General features: G+C 40.3%; 2 protein-coding genes across 9 annotated transcripts in view; one reads left to right on the top strand and one right to left on the bottom strand.

Moving 5' to 3' along the window:
* The window catches only part of LOC120737977 (MAGUK p55 subfamily member 3-like), a 26,849-nt gene extending 15,267 nt beyond the window's left edge, over window positions 1-11,582 (top strand). For 2 of the 5 annotated variants that reach the window (XM_040038953.1, XM_040038948.1), the window contains 17 exons: window positions 291-368; window positions 464-544; window positions 987-1,124; window positions 2,577-2,658; window positions 3,083-3,168; window positions 3,288-3,362; window positions 4,095-4,291; window positions 4,390-4,454; window positions 4,938-4,955; window positions 5,241-5,282; window positions 7,036-7,107; window positions 7,330-7,488; window positions 8,517-8,597; window positions 9,361-9,454; window positions 9,584-9,692; window positions 10,264-10,383; window positions 10,903-11,582. In XM_040038953.1, coding sequence (XP_039894887.1) covers window positions 291-368; window positions 464-544; window positions 987-1,124; window positions 2,577-2,658; window positions 3,083-3,168; window positions 3,288-3,362; window positions 4,095-4,291; window positions 4,390-4,454; window positions 4,938-4,955; window positions 5,241-5,282; window positions 7,036-7,107; window positions 7,330-7,488; window positions 8,517-8,597; window positions 9,361-9,454; window positions 9,584-9,692; window positions 10,264-10,383; window positions 10,903-11,082 — 1,677 coding nt within the window. In that variant the 3' untranslated portion in view covers window positions 11,083-11,582. The remainder of the gene's footprint in view (window positions 1-290; window positions 369-463; window positions 545-986; window positions 1,125-2,576; window positions 2,659-3,082; window positions 3,169-3,287; window positions 3,363-4,094; window positions 4,292-4,389; window positions 4,455-4,937; window positions 4,956-5,240; window positions 5,283-7,035; window positions 7,108-7,329; window positions 7,489-8,516; window positions 8,598-9,360; window positions 9,455-9,583; window positions 9,693-10,263; window positions 10,384-10,902) is intronic. The other 3 variants (XM_040038949.1, XM_040038950.1, XM_040038952.1) reach the window with 3 other exon arrangements.
* psmc5 (proteasome 26S subunit, ATPase 5) lies at window positions 11,583-16,142 on the bottom strand. Of its 4 annotated transcripts, none has more exons than XM_040038955.1 (12): window positions 16,045-16,142; window positions 14,147-14,221; window positions 13,984-14,053; window positions 13,796-13,893; window positions 13,653-13,709; window positions 13,265-13,495; window positions 12,905-13,031; window positions 12,635-12,825; window positions 12,196-12,294; window positions 12,000-12,110; window positions 11,829-11,915; window positions 11,583-11,751 (listed from the first exon to the last, which is right to left on the bottom strand). In XM_040038955.1, exons 1-12 carry the CDS (start codon window positions 16,066-16,068, stop codon window positions 11,698-11,700), a joined length of 1,224 nt encoding a protein of 407 aa, XP_039894889.1. In that variant the 5' UTR covers window positions 16,069-16,142; the 3' UTR covers window positions 11,583-11,697. The 4 variants fall into 4 exon arrangements, with proteins under 4 accessions (XP_039894889.1, XP_039894890.1, XP_039894891.1 ...); XM_040038956.1 differs by having other exon boundaries at window positions 14,147-14,218; window positions 16,045-16,090; XM_040038957.1 differs by lacking the exon at window positions 16,045-16,142 and adding an exon at window positions 15,813-15,946.

Here is a 16,142-nt window from a genome sequence, read left to right as displayed (position 1 = left end):
ATGTGATGCTCAGTTTGGACCTAAGCGGGTTGTCTTGACCTTGTCTACATGTCTGCATTGAGCTGCTGCTATGTGATTGGCTGATTGGATATTTGTGTTAACAAACAGTTGAACAACTTTACCTAACATAGTGGCTGGTTATAAAACGGTACACATCATATATGATGTTGGGTTTGGTTTTTTTTTTTGGGTTTTTTTGGTTTTTTGGGGTTTTTTGTTGTTGTTGTTGTTTTTCATTAAAAATTAATGATCTGCATTTGTGGTTTTGTTGCTTCTTGCTTTACATCCAGATCCATGAAAAACTGAAGCAGTATGAGAAACACAGCCCCACTCCAGTCCTGCACAGTGCCTCCTGTTTGGCAGAGGATGTAAGTGCAATTAGAAGTGAATATATATTTTCTCTGGTGACTAGAAGAATACTTTGAAATACTTAAAGCAGTAATTTTCTGATTTCAATCACCAGCTAGCAGAAGAGCTTCAGAATGGGCCACTGGAGGATGATGAGCAAGAACTGCTGCTCCTCTTGAGCACTCCTCATCTCAAGGTGTACACGCACACACACACTCAGCCTTTTTCAGCCTGCATAAAGAAGCTGTTAAATGCTAGACCATACCTCTCCCTTGCTCTCTTTCCTTCTGAGGTTTGATCTCTTTAATAATGCTGCTTCACAGTATTTTTGCCCTGCACACCTGATTTTTCCACATTTATTACGTAACACCACCGTCAGAGCTGTCTGCACCCCTTCCCCATCCCCTAGACACACACAAGACTGCCTAATTACTCTGATCAAGTGATTATGCTCAGGTTATTGGCTGTCTGGGAAGCATTCTGGGAATTGATGATAGCTGTGGAATCAGAACGTTCATTTTATTCCCTCAGTTTTCTTTTCCCCAGAAATCGGGTATGTTTCCTACGTGCTGTAACCTTCTTTTCTGGATCCTTTTATCTCTGTTGATCGAGCTCCTAAATCTTGGCTTGTGATTCAGGCAGTGCTATCGGCTCATGACACAGTGGCTCAAAAAAAATTTGACCCTGTGCTGCCACCACTCCCAGACGATCTGGACGATGACCTGGAGGAAGAGTCTGTGAAGATCGTTCGGCTGGTGAAGAACAAGGAGCCACTGGTAAGTGTCTAAGGGTGCAGTTTGGCTTTTCATTAAACTAGTACCTGCTTTTTGAAAACGACTGCTAATGAAATAAAAGAGAAATGAAACAGATTCAGTAAATCAGATTATAAGAAATGCGCACAAAAAAGCAAAGAAATATTCCTACTGAGTATCAAATATTTGCTGATGATTGATATTAGATTTTCCTATGAAGGTGAAATCAACATCTTTATTTGAACCTGTTCAATTGGAATTTGAAACAACTTTATGAAGGGCATCGATAAAGAGGAGCAGTCATACTCATATGTGGAAAAGATCAACCCCAACCTGCCGGCACCCACTGCTTCATTCACAAGTTAGAACCTGTGTACAGGAGGCTGTAGAAGACATTACAGAGCCGGATCATTTTCAGATATTTATTGACTCTTAAACTGGTTGCCTCCTTCTCCGTCCAGAGGTTTTCAAACGTTGGTAAAAGAGGGCGATGTGCTGCAAATGACGCTCTGCAGTATAGCAGAAAAAAAATCATCAAAGCAGACTATTTTTTAAGGAAGTTGTTGTAGTGGGGTAGCTGTCTCTTATATAAGTTGTATAACTTACTAATACTTTGATTTGTCGGTAAGAAGAACAAAGTGCTACGTAAATGCAAGAATGTTACACTGTACAACTGGAAATCCTCATCCTGTCCTCAAGAATTTTACTTTAATGAACTTCAATGAACAGTCTTGGATAAATCTGAAGTATGAATGAGTGTCTACAAAATCCACAGAAAAAATATTTACGGCTAATGCGATCCTACTTTTATATCAACAAGCAGCTAGCTGTAGATTAGACTTTGGCTGAGTTTCATTGTTGACACAAAATATAACCTTCAGAAGTTTTGTCAAAGCCTCACAGACCACTTGGTCCATGGGGGGGAACTGTTAGCTTGGCTGTTTCCAGATTTAAGACTGTTAAGCTAAGCTAACTGTCTGCTGACTGCACCTTCATGCTGTGAGTACACAGACATGACATTAGTGTTTATCTCTTCATCCAGCTCTCAGTAGGAAAGGAAATAAGTACATCACATTTTCTAAAGTGTCAAACTAACACATGATTTACTTAAAGCTAAAAATGTAGCTGTAACCCAGAGTAGCAAACAGTGATTGAAGCTAAAGTGGGCTGCAAATTTTTTTTGCTTGATGCAGCAATTAGAAAACCTGTAATTACAGCATTTAAATGTCATTAAATTGCATGAACTTTAAGTAGAAGCACAAACAAGTAGGCAATATTGATGATGGGGTATCAGACTCTTCATTCACGTACCATTTTGACATTTAGCTTCAGTCAGTTATTGATCTTTCCAATTACAACTAGCTGCAAATTGGGAGCCTTTTCCTCCAGTCGGAGGATTAGGCCAGTTTAGTGACTTTGGGATGAGATTTGCTATGAATACATCTTATTTATTAATGTGCGTGCTTGTATAAACAGGGAGCGACTATTCGGAGAGATGAAGCAACAGGAGCTGTAATTGTGGCCCGAATCATGAGGGGAGGCGCAGCTGACCGGAGTGGTGAGACTGAGTTTGCAAAACATTTCTACTGAACTTTAAATGCCAGATATTTTTTTTATGTGGAAAATCAAATGCGTAATGGAACAGCACTATTGTATTATAATATCTCTATTACTGTGGATGCTAACGCTACCCAGTGGGACTTTCTTAGCACTACTGATATACTGAGAGAGAGGTCAGTAGATTACATTGCGTAACCCTGTGAACTGTAACAGAAATCAAATCCATGAGATTAGTGCCACGAGATTGCATATTTGGGGAATATAAACTAGGTTTGCGTCTGGATGTTGCCATAGTAATGTTATCGACATAGTGGCAACACAAAAACGTCTTTTGTTCACATTTCAGGTTTATATTCTAAGAATCTGTGTATTGGGCATTTCTTTAGTTGTATTCCCCCTGGGTGCTGCGCTTGTGTTTCCAGGTCTGGTGCATGTAGGGGATGAGCTTCGAGAGGTCAACGGAAACCTGATAACTCACAAAAGGCCAGATGAAATTAGTCAGATACTGGTAATAAATGTGGAATCGGACTAGTTCAGATACTATGATTCTTGTAGCTGGCAGCCGATCATTGTGGTGCTCTGTTGTTGTGTTTTGTTTTTTTTTTTGTTTTGTTTTTTTTTTTTTAGTCCCAATCACAAGGCTCCATCACACTGAAAATCATCCCAGCTGTTGCAGATGACGATAAAATGAAAGAAAGCAAGGTTAGGAATGCTTGCTGCGTGAGTATGCAGGCTTTTCTTATGGAAGGTCACAACCACTCAGCCCTTCATCAAGGTTTATTCACATGTATCCACTTTACTTTTCTTTACCTTGCCCTTTAGTGTTGCGTATGAGCAAATGTTTGATTGTGCAACTTGCAGAATTACAGAACTGTGGAAAAAAAAAAAAAAAAAAAAAAAAATGTCATGATCCACCCCTCATTTAAAAAAATAAAATAAATACCCCAAACCATGACAGAGCCTCACTCACTGTTGTATCTCTCCTGATCTCTTTTGTGCAAATTAATAACGATTGGAATCAAAAATGTAATTAGGGTTCATTACTCCATAAGACCTGTTGCCACAGATTTTTTTTTTTTATTTATTTTTTTTTTTTTTCTCCAGTCCATTTTCAGCTTTCTTTCCTTGGAATAAAAGCCTGATGAGGCTTCAGCGACCAGTTGTTGCTTCAGCCTGTGTCAGATCTCTGCTGGATCTTGGATCTGTGTCAGGCTGATAGTAACAAAGTGTCTAAAGATACAGTTTAAAATTGTTATTGGCTTAGTCGTCTGTTATGTGTAGACACACTGGCGAGTGGCTCAGGACTTTTGCACAGCGCTATATGTGTATTCACCAAAGTATCTTACACTTTTTTTTTTTGTATATAATGAATAAAGTTAAATAAATACAGAGATGATAAAGTTTTTAACAGAATATTCCTCCTTCTTTTTAAAGGTCTACATCCGGGCTTTATTTGATTACACACCTTTTGAGGACAAAGCAACCCCGTGCCAAGAGGCAGGACTTCCCTTTAAACGGGGTGACGTTCTTCAGGTTGTTAGCCAGGAGGACCCCACCTGGTGGCAGGCCAAGAGGGTGGGCGACTGTAACCTGCGCGCTGCCCTCATCCCTTCGGTGCAGTTTCAGGAGAGGTAGCTTGCATCAACAGTCTGTGTATCAGATGTTAAAAAGCTGCCTTTTTTTTTTTTATCAGTAATACATTTTTGAAAATGTTTGTTTTTCTTCCCAGGCGACTGAGATACAGGATGAAAATGGGTTCCGTATCTGCTCCCATTTCCCCAAAAGCTCCCACATGTAAGCATTACTTACTATATACAAGCGCAAATGTTTTAGACTCTTAGATCTCAACACACATCTTCTGTTGTGGGTCTAATCTATCCAAGGAGGTCCTAAAAGAGAGATTATAAAGAGAAGGAGGGGATCAAAGCTTAATCTCTGAGGGGGGGGAATGCATAATCCATCACTTTAATTTCCTAAATCCAATTTAAAAGATGAAATGATGCAAGTCCTTTTCTTGCATCTACAAAAAGATGCAGTAGTAAAATGGTTTCTCTCCTTTAAAAATCTGATTATCCAGTTATTCTTAATTTAAAAAAAAATTAAAGTCTTTCCAGTAGAGAAAGAAGATGGTTGAGGATCTCCAAGCATGGATACAGTGACAGTTATGAGACTGCATTGTGAATTTGAGAGAGCTGAATGTACACTAGGGGTCGCCGAATAGTCTATGTCACACTCTACAGTGATACTGTGTATTATTCCTTGCTTTGCTAACTTCAGATGAACGGGCCGATAGAGGTACGTAGAAAACCCCTCATTTTAGCAACCATCTCTCATCCCCAGTTTGGACTGGCTCCATGTTTTTCTTGCCTGAATTTCTGTATGAAATTCTCATCGACCCATCTGAAACACAAATTTTGGTCACTTTCCTCCTCCCCATCCACACTGTGCCATGTTTTGCCTTTACAGTTTCTTTAATTGCCACAAATCCTCTCCTAACCTGCTGTGTTCTCACGTTAAAGTACCCCCAACACCTCCTCCCTCCTCTTACCCTGTCTTCTCTTCCCGATTGCCATCCAACAGAAGACTGTGACAATAAGAGTGCTGTGAATGGAAAGGACATAGGTGAGCAAGCACAATCAGTGAGTTTATGTTAATCACTGCAACATCACATCTTTCGCTCAGTCTGTGTGCTAAGCTTTTTCTTTTCTAGTGTGCATATTATTCCTCAGATTGTGTGAGACTGGATTGCTTTGGTTGCTTCATTGATTATTGAGGGTTAGGCCAGATAACCGTCAAACAGAAAACAGTCCACGTGTGTGACCACTACACAAGAAATTCTCACCAGTAGGTTGGCCAGGCTTCCAGGATGTGACTGTGCTTCAGTGGGTGTTTGTTCACACCATTTTGACATTCTTTTTTTTTTTTTTTTTTTTTTTTCCTTCCTCCCCTAAACCATGTCCACACCCATCTGTCCGCTAGAGCTGAAATATCTCTACAGCTGCCTTAATGTAGTGTGATTTCATTTAGACATTCCTGTAGTGGCAACTAGGGTGACCAGTTTCCAACAAACTAAACATGGGGCAAAAGGGTATGTTTGTATGAGATAATATGGGATACTAATGCTGAGAGGTAGTGTAAAATGTTCATGTATCAAACTCATTGCAGTCATTGAGTCGACCATAAACTCCTCCGTGTGTATTCCAGAGTCAAATGTGAGGCTGTCTGTCCAGCAGCGAAAGCTTGGCACAAATTTGGTCACACAACAGGACAATGAAGTCATCAGCAAAACTACAGCAGAATGGCTGAAAAAGAAGAGTCGATGTACGGAGTTATGGGGTGTATTTAGTTTTTTCACAGATTGCATTGAGTCCTATTAAAAACTTTGTTTCACCATAAAGAATATCGTTTTTATGGTCCAATAATGGAGTCTTAAAGTTGTTTATTCCACTTTTCTAATTGATCCTTTTTAGTTCACCTAATGAACTAAAACTACCAAATTTTTCTTTGATTATCAGCAGGGATCAGCATTTTTTGAGCCAAACATTTCTACTGATTCTCACTTGTACTGTGGTACTTAACATCATATTCTTGTCTGTGCAGAACTGAACAGTAACCAGAAACTGCATAAAAGCTCAGTGTTTCAGTCTCTCATATCACTGTAGTGTAATTGTAGTTGTAGTTACGCAGTTTTTGGTTTTTTTGTTGTTGTTGTTTTTTTGTTTGTTTTTTTCCTGTGGTCTTTTCCATCATATTGTGCCAATAACTGAAGTGAGTTTCTCATTGAGTGTGGCATTGATGGTAATACAGTGACATGTGAAACTGCACTTGGGCAGTGTTGACTTTTGGAAATTGGAGCCAGAGAAGAAAATGATTGATGAGCAGTAACACGTGAATGGGGAAACCTGGTCACCTAGTACTATAACCATTTTTTGTGGTTTTTAAATGAAACACCTCAGCAACTTCCTGATGGATTGCCATCGGGTTTACTGCACATCCCCATGTTCCTCTTAGGATAGGATGTAACAACTTTAGGAACTCAACTTTCTTTAGTGCCACCATGAGCTTAGATTTTTTTTTTTTTTACCTCTGTAAAAACAAACAAATTTTAATATAAATATAGCCTGTTAGGGTATGATTAGACTGGCAGGCTTTTTGCCCTGTGTGCTACAGCCATCGAGCTTCTCAGTGTTCGTGTGGCGCCTCATGCCATCTCAATGTGCTGCAAATGGCCCGTCATCATGCGTCATGCTGACAGTGATTACCCTGTGCTTTAAGAAGTTAGTCACAGCATGCATGGCTTCTGATCGTTTTATTCTGTTTCAAAAGAAATAATAAAATAAAACTTAAGTTGCTTTACTCAATGGTCTAATATAAGTTGTAGTTTCTCCCAAGAGTAAGGCAGCCCCTGCCTTCTGTGGCCATGCTTTCTCATGGGATTTTTACTCAGGTACTCTTACTGATATCTAATGGTGTTGTCCACTGTGTGTGTCTTGTGTGATACTGTTTTGACATGCGATTTTTCAGCTACCTCAAACCTGTTTCTTAATATCAAAGTGGCAGAGCGATCTGCAATACATGGGCAGGATTTTGGTGTATTTATTGGATTTGTATAAGTGTGGATCAGTGCAGTAGCATATGTACCCTAAGGCTACCTTCATGTCTTTAACAGCTAGCCTACGCAGAAGTTTCCGCTACAGGAAAGATCGCCAGGGTTCTCCTGGTGAAGCGCACACTCCTGACGCCAATCACACAGAGTTCCTGATTTACGAGGAAGTCGCACAATATTTTCCACGTCCTGGAGAGAGACCTCGCCTTATAACACTCATAGGTTCGTCAATTGGAGTGAATTTTAACAGCAATGAAACTACAGTTGTGATGAGAAATTCAGATACAGGCATCACGGGTTATGAATGTCATGGTACTTTTGGGATTTTAATTTAACTGTTCTTTATGTGCATAAACTCAAATCTGTGTTTACAATGTTAAAATAGTATTTTAACTTGACACGGTGAAGTCATCCTCAAAATTCTTTAGGATGTTCAGGAACCACCAGTAGTCAAACCTGTCATGAAGTGGAAACTGCTGGAATAGCAGCGTCACAGTGAAGTGAGTTTTACATCACTATGAACTGAGAGCGCCGACCAAGGACGAAGCCTCTGTTCCAAAATCGACTTCATCAAACTCTTTATGGACTTTATGGATAAAGCAAATGCCTTATGGACAAGAGTTTCATGGTTAGATGATATGTTGGTATGTTTGGACAAGTAATGCTGAGGTTTTCAAACCTGAGAACACTGGTGGAGGTAGCATCATGCTCTGGGGCTGTTTGTTTGTAATGTTGGTACGTTACACAAAGTGTATGGAATCGTGGAGGAAGACTACCTTCGAATTAGAGTCAGATAAACAGCTAGACAACTGAAACTTGCGCACAACTGGATGTTTTGGAATGGATAAAGCAGGCTAATATGATTGTGAACCGGCCGTCGAAAAAAACACGACCTTAACCCCATTGAAAGTACGCTCAAAACCAGCCAATTTAAATCAACTTTAGCCTTTCAAATTTAAAAATCCAAATATTAGTGTGTATATCAATGTATAAATTTGGCCCTGTGAGAAAATCCAAAAAGATTCAAACTTGTGCACAAACTTCTTGGGATTTTCTTTAAGAGATTACAGATGTATGCTGTACAATCATTTCATCCTGGAAAAAGAACAGTTCAAAGAAATCATTAAAAACTCCAAACTACCATGTTATTCATGCCCACAGTGAGTGAACTTTTGCCCAGTTCTATAAACACACGTTCCAAGTTCATGATCATCTTATATAAACTAGCTATGCTGTTTGTATGGTCATAGGTTCACTTGGAGCACGGATCGCTGAGCTCAAACAGAAGGTGATTGCTGAGAATCTGCGGCGGTACGGTTTGGCTGTGCCTCGTAAGTGTTGTTTATCTTTTCTAATTGACTGTAAGTGTTTGCACTGAATTCATAAAAGTGAAGTAAAAGAGCTTTCGAGTGAGTATAAGGCACTTTGTTCTTTGGCACTTCGTACCTGCAAACGCACTCAACCTTTACATTTCTCTCAGGAAACTCCCATAATTTGCGTGACCCTCAAAATATTACACGAGTTTCCAGATTATTAAACAAACAATCCACACACCACATACCATTCCAATTCAGTTTTGTTAGTTATGACGCCATTTCACAACAGCTGTTCCTTCAATGCTTCCAAACCCATCTGTCGCACCAACCTAGCAACCCACTGCCTAATTCAAGGGAGGTGTGTGCATCTAATCTCTGCACAGGCAGACTGTGAGACGGTGAATCATTTAACATCACCATCATAGCTGCTGTTTTCCCCAGTTTAACTACTGTGACGATTCAGTACGAGAGACTTTAAAACACGCCAAAATAAACGAGTCATACATGGAGCTTGTTGATGTCTGTGACAGGGAGTTGCAGACTTTGGTGTAGTTGGAAAGATGTTCACCTTTTAATAACTCACTGGCAAAACATAAAAAAATAGGATTGGTACAGACTGAGACAAGTATCTCTTTGCAAGTTGATTTTACAGTAAACGCACTGCTTTTTAATGTAATCAGTATCGAGCTTAATGAGATATCCAGAAACATACAAGCATCCAGTATCTTGTGTCTTATTTTCCAACTTGCTCTTTCTGCTGACCAACGGCGCCCTGAAGACACCACTCGAGCCAGGAAGAGTCATGAGAGAGGAGGAGTGGAGTACCACTTCATCAGTAAAGCTGCTTTTGAGGCAGACATCCAGAATGGCAAGTGAGTGCTGGGAACAATGTTTTCTGATGAAGTGCAAAAAAATTATAGAACACAAAAGGGTTAATTGAAGCGTTTCAGCATTTTAGTTAATTTAATTAACTTGTTAGTGGTGATGATGTGTTTCTGCAGGTTTATTGAGTACGGCGAGTATAAAGAGAATCTCTATGGCACCAGTTTGGACTCGATTCACAGAGTTTTGGATCAGAACAAGGTCTGTCTGGTGGATGTGCAGCCAGAGGTAAGTGTTTTTAAAAATATGGTAGGCGGCGCTGCCAACCAAATACACTTCTCATTTAAATCGAATTTCCTCTGTGTCAATGTAAAAGTGCCTTCTTCTTTAAAAGAAGTAAAGACAGCAGGTTGCATATTGGCCACATCATGCCATATACATGTGTAATATGTGCAATATTGGAATACATTTCATATTATGGTATTTTCAAATGAAATTGGATTGATCTGTTGCCTGCGTCCAGACCTGTGAAGCTTTCCGGAGCCTATACACGAGATAGAAATGCATGATATCAGGCAAACTGACTTTTCACCTTATTTTGTGCAAATGTCTGCCAACATAAAACCAATAATAAATCATCAAAAATATGTTTATTTTAACATTTTTAGTGGCTCACAGGCTGTTTGTTTGCTTCAAAAAGAATATCCTCTCTGATAATTGTGCAGTCTTTTATACTTAGACATTGATTTGACTTTATATGGTCTTCTGTTTGTGCAGTATATCTTCTCAGCATAGAAAAAGCTCTGTGGGATTTTTATATGGGAGTTTGTAAATGGCTGATTGGTCTTATCACATTCAGGCATTGAAGACTCTCCGCACCGCTGAGTTCAAACCATATGTCATCTTTGTAAGGCCTCGCATCGGTGATGGTCAGGGAAAGCAGTTTGGCTCCTCTTCCTCACTCAGCGTAGCGGTCACGGTGAGTGATCCCACATCAAACCTGCCAGACGTGCAGTACACTTTCTGGGCTTATTAATTGATGGTGGAATATAAATGAAGCTTAAAAAGGCTTAGTTCAGGTTAAGGTAATCTTGCATTGTTTGTTTTGTTGAGAAAGGAACCATATCAAAAGGCTGAAGCTCAGTAAATAAAGCTTTTCTTCACATGGCATGCATTTAAACTCAGTGTGTGAGTATTATGTTTAATATAAACTGCTTAAAAAGTTAAAGTTACTTAGTTGTACAAACACACAGCCAAATATGTTGGTGTCTGTGAAGGTCATTTGAATACAGTGAAGTGAATGAGCTGTGTCATAGTATGGTATGCTGGTACCAAAAATCGTGCCACGTTCAAAAAGTCACATTTTGACAATATCTGCATGTCAGCTCTGAAGGGTACTGAGTAAGAATAGAGAAATTCCATATGGTCATTAGTTTAACTTCGGCTGTTCTCTAGCAGAGTGTATTAGCAGCTAAACACTTGTCTCTCTTCCTCTCAGGACGATGACTTGCAGGAAATGAAGCAGTCGGCAGAGCAAATGGACGAATGCTACGGCCACTGGGTCGACTACGTGTTGGTAAAGGAAGATCCAGCTAGTGCCTTAGCAGAACTCCAGGTTGTATTGGAAAAAGTACAGATGGAGCCACAGTGGGTGCCTGCGTCCTGGGTGAGGCGCTAGCCAGCTGACCTTCCAAATAGAAAAAGAGGACAGAACTGTGGTGTGCCTCTGAAGGTGCTGAGCATTTGGACTGATCCAGTGTTTTACTGCCGTGTAACCATTCCACAAATGAGTATGTGAGTCACTGTAAAAGAACATCCAACAGGCCTGTTGCAGAGTGGTCAGCATAGAATGACCACAGTAGTCAGATAGTGCTGGTGTACATACCGTATATCCTGATAGTGCAGTGGCTTTATATGAGAAAGGTATGTAGTACAAGCATGCAGGACAAAGTTCCTACAGCAACTTATTGTCAAAAACATCTGCACTCAGTGTGGTCAGCTATGTAAGCCCCCTATTATAACAGCAGCTATAATGTGAAGTGCCATATTGAATATGTTAACTGTAAAGCAGAAATCTGAAGACCATATGACTGATTTTGCTTTGACAAAAGTTTGAGTTTAGTGAAGTGGGTTGAATTTGTCTACATTTGCTTGAGAAATAAAACAAGACCAACTCTGTTTATTGGGGAAACTATTTTACTGACTGATCACACTCATGAAACAATTATAAACCATAAACAAAAGGGAAATATACATATGTGGTTGCATTGTGTGCAAGAATACACAAGGCCTTTTACTTCCAAAGCTTCTTGATGGACATGTTCTTCTCACTGTCTTTCTGCATGACCTGATAAGATTAAACTGTGTTAGTATAGTGCAAGACGTGAACACTGCATTCAAAAATTAGCTTTAGGTTATACTGACCTTTGCCACCGCCATCTCAAAGTCCTCCTGAGTGACGTGCACTCTCCGTTCTCTCAGAGCATACATCCCTGCCTCTGTGCAGACGCCCTATAATACACAAATGCAGTAGGGGAAATTTAATGATGTAGTTCCTCATTTAACGCAGCTTCCATTTAGCAGGTTAATTCTTACCTTAACCTCAGCACCAGAAGCTCCGGGCATCAACTCTGCAATCTTCCTCAGGTTAATGCCGCGAGTCAGATTCATCTTCCTGGAGTGGATCTTCAGGATATCCAGACGGGCCTGTGGGCGCATAATTAAGTGTGCTTAGATACAAAAAACTCAGCATATTTGAGTAAACATGCTAAAGGGTATAACGATTAACTACCTCTTCATTGGGAGGCGGAAACTCAATCTTCCTGTCAATCCTGCCTGGCCGGAGCAGAGCTGAGTCCAAGATGTCAATACGGTTAGTGGCCATGATGACCTGCAGAGATGGACGACATACTATTAAGTATATTTGAATAATTGGGGTTATTTAATACTTTAACTCCCATGTTTGGCACTCATGAACATTTAACAAATGCAGCATTACTTGTTTCAAAATATTATAAAGGTCTTCTGTAGTCATCAGCAACTTTAGGTGATGCTGGTATATAAATAAATACCAGTTGTACCACAAAATGTCATTTATGCATAAAGAACCTATACAGCAAGCCGAAATGTCATCAGTGACGCATGTATTATGAGGCTGTCCTGTGCACATAACACTACACCTCAGTGTTCATAGTAAGGATATGAGACTACACAGTGATCCTCTGCAGTACCTTGATGTTCTTGGTTGCCTCGAAGCCATCCAGCTGATTGAGCAGCTCCAGCATCGTCCTCTGCACCTCACTGTCCCCGCCTGAGCCTCCCTCCAGCCGAGATGAGCCGATGGAGTCGATCTCATCCATGAAGATGATGGACGGAGCATGCTCTCTCGCCATGACAAAGAGTTCTCGCACCATACGGGCACCTGCGGATCAACCAAAACCAGTTATTAAAAACATGGGGATCAATTCGATCCCAGTGTACAGGAAAGAAAAGGCACGCACCCTCTCCGATAAATTTCTGGACCAGCTCTGATCCAGACACCCTGATGAAGGTGCAGTCAGTGTGATGGGCCACAGCTCTGGCAAGGAGGGTCTTCCCTGTACCTGGGGGGCCATAGAGCAGCACACCCTGCAAGCACAAAGGAAAATCTGAACCACCTACACAGATGCGACAAGTGTAGCTTTAGTTAACCGATTTAATCAAATTATCTTTTTCCCCCCCTCTCTTTGCTTTTCATGTTTTAGTACTGAAGTGAATGATGGGCAGGCAACAAGACGAGAAAATGTGTCAAAGATATAAATATAAAACCCTAAGAGAAACTTCTGAAATTCGTACCATCGGCTCTCTTGTCAAATACCCACCTTGGGCTGGGCAATGCCTAAAGCCTCGAACAGCTCAGGGTGTTTGACGGGCAGCTCAATCACTTCTTTGATTTCCTTGATCTGCTTATCCAGGCCGCCGATCATTTCATAGGTGGAGTCCGGCACCTTCTCCACCATCATGAGGGACACCAGAGGGTCCACCTTGTTAGGAAGGATCTTGTGCAAGGTGTAGCTGTCGTTACGCAGAGCTACACGACAGTTTGGAGTCACCTAGTGGCAATTTGACAGAAATAATAACAGAACAGTTTAGGTTTCCTGATTCCTAGTACTTATTTTAATGAGTAAAATGCATTTTTTTTTTTCTCGTTTAGCTTCATAATACTTTACAGTAAATATTACAAATGGACTCAGGTTTTATAATACTCACATCATTGATGTCAATGTTTTTGTCCACATCCACCACAAACTTTCCCTCTGGATGCACCTGAAAATGATGAACAGACATAAATTTAAACTGTCCACGACTGATTCAAAAAGAAGGATGCTGCAAGGTGAATGTACACAGCATACCTTAACTAGCACTTTCTTTTTGTCCATGACCCTCACCACCTCTCCCACGTAGGATCCCTGTTCCTGTAGTAGCTGCAGCTCCTCACGAAGGAGACGCACTGAGACCAAAGGAACAAAGGAAATGTCTGACTGTGTACATCAGAATGACACAATTCCCAGTAATGTGGCAGGAAGATAAAGCACCATACCTTTGGCATTGAGCTCATTTCTCTGTGCCTGCAGACGTCTGAGATTCTGACTCTTCTCGTTCACAGTCAACTATGAAGAAAAAAAAAAAAAAGCAGGTCAGGCATGATGGGCGAGCATGCGTTAAAAAGCAACAAAAACAAAAATGATTTTTCATTTCCTCACCTGCAACTCTTCTATCTTAGATAAGTAGTACTGCCGCAGACCTGATCCACCTTTACTCTCCCCCATCTCCATCTGCTAAAGAAACACATTGCAACATGGTGCAACTTCTTCACAGTGAGCTCTTGAACATTTAAATATGGCATATTTAACCTCCTAGGACCTGGCATCCACATATGTGGACATCACATTTTGGGTTATTTAGACCAAAATACTCAATTTTGCTCCACAAGGGCCTGATATCCACTTACGAGGACATTATACTGCTACTGTTCTATTGAAATTTTAAAGGAATATCCTCATATGTGGCTCTCATTTTTCTTAGAAACAAAAATTAGGTTAAAAAAAAAAAAAAAAATCTGGTAATTCTTTATTTTTACATTCATCGGGTCCCAATCAGCCCAAATATCAAAGAGAAATTAAAAATGCATGCCGTGGAAGAGTTCGGGTCTTAGGAAGTTAAATATGCATCAATCAATGACTGCGTTCATAAGCCATCAATTTTGTTTCATTCTTGTTTTAAGCTAAGAAAGTATGTTGGCCAGTTGATTGCTATGCTGCCTGCCAATTTGTGTTAGTGATGACGATTTTGACAGAGCCCACAGCAAACTGGGTCAAATGAATTCTCACTAATGAGTCCTTTAGTTCCCATTTGCAACTTAAAAGTCGTCCATCAAGTGTGGTATGGTGGTTAACAAGGTTCTGGGTTTGAATCCAGTCCAAGGTGGTGTAAGATTAATTGGTGACGGTGTGAATGTGAGCACGAATAGTTGTATATATGAATTAGCCCTGCAAAAGACTGGCGACCTGTCCATGATGTACCCTGCCACTGGCCCTATGACAGCTGGAATAGGCTCCAGCCAAAACGCAATGCTAAATTGGAGCAGAGACGTCACTGTGTACTCTGTATACCCTCAATATGAAGCAGCCTCTATGCATACAGTTTTAGTTAGGCAGATATCTCCTGAAGGATGCAAACTACGTCTCTTTTTCCTACTATAGCATTTACGCCACTACATTTAAAGTTAAAGATTAAGATACCAATTATATAGCAGCCTACAGACTTATGCTGTAAAAATACACTGAGGAACTGTAAAATTTTCCCGCGAACATTATTTTAGATTAACCCAGCAGCATATAAATCATCTACATTAGCTTTTTGTGGTCCCGAAAAGTCCAACATACATGCCCGATGAGAGGATCTTATGTTGGACAATGCAAAGTACACAACATTTATCAGTAAATAGTGTACGCCGAGCTTGACATTATCTAATATTATAGAAGAAGAATAGAAATGCACATTTGTCCAATTTTTATTGATTAAATTGGTGGACTGAACTGGTTGAAATTGACCACTGTTTATATTAGCCATTAGGCCTAACCAGTAGCACCAACACAGGAAATATCTTTTAGACAAGGAATTAAAAAAAACCCAAAACAACCTATGTAACAATAAGCGTTAAAGTGTGTGACGCTAACTTTCTCCCAACAATTACAGTTCATTAGCAAACTAACATCAGTTAGCTTACGTACAGACGTGCACGTATATTAATAAAGTAACGCTTGGTGTTTCCCATATAATAAACTCAGATATATATATCTCATAATATGCTGAAATAAGCACCCCTGTGTGGTCAAAAAAGCTAAGAATAGAATAAACTGTCCGCACCTCGCTGCCAGTCATCGTGAGAAGCTAGCTGGGTTAGCTACAATGAGACAGCAAACCGGCACAATCGCTGTTTTCAATGAAGTGACGTTTCCGTTTTTACACTGAAGTCCCGCATCCTTCCCTCAAACAACCGATTTTGAATAATCTATTAGACCCACAGCAAAACAGAAACGTTTCCTTCGCATGGCAGTTATAAAAGCAACAAAGCGGCAGGGAAAAAAAATACACCTACATGATCAATTCCGTCCACCTCCATCTTGAAATTTCTACATCCGGTTAAAGCCACTGCAGACCAGGCGCTATTTCCGGTACAGCGTCTTCGTGGTATTT

This window comes from Simochromis diagramma, unplaced genomic scaffold (genome assembly GCF_900408965.1).
Source record: "Simochromis diagramma unplaced genomic scaffold, fSimDia1.1 OVJJ01000402.1, whole genome shotgun sequence".
Classification (NCBI taxonomy): domain Eukaryota; kingdom Metazoa; phylum Chordata; class Actinopteri; order Cichliformes; family Cichlidae; genus Simochromis; species Simochromis diagramma.
This window is presented reverse-complemented; position numbering and strand designations above follow the sequence as displayed.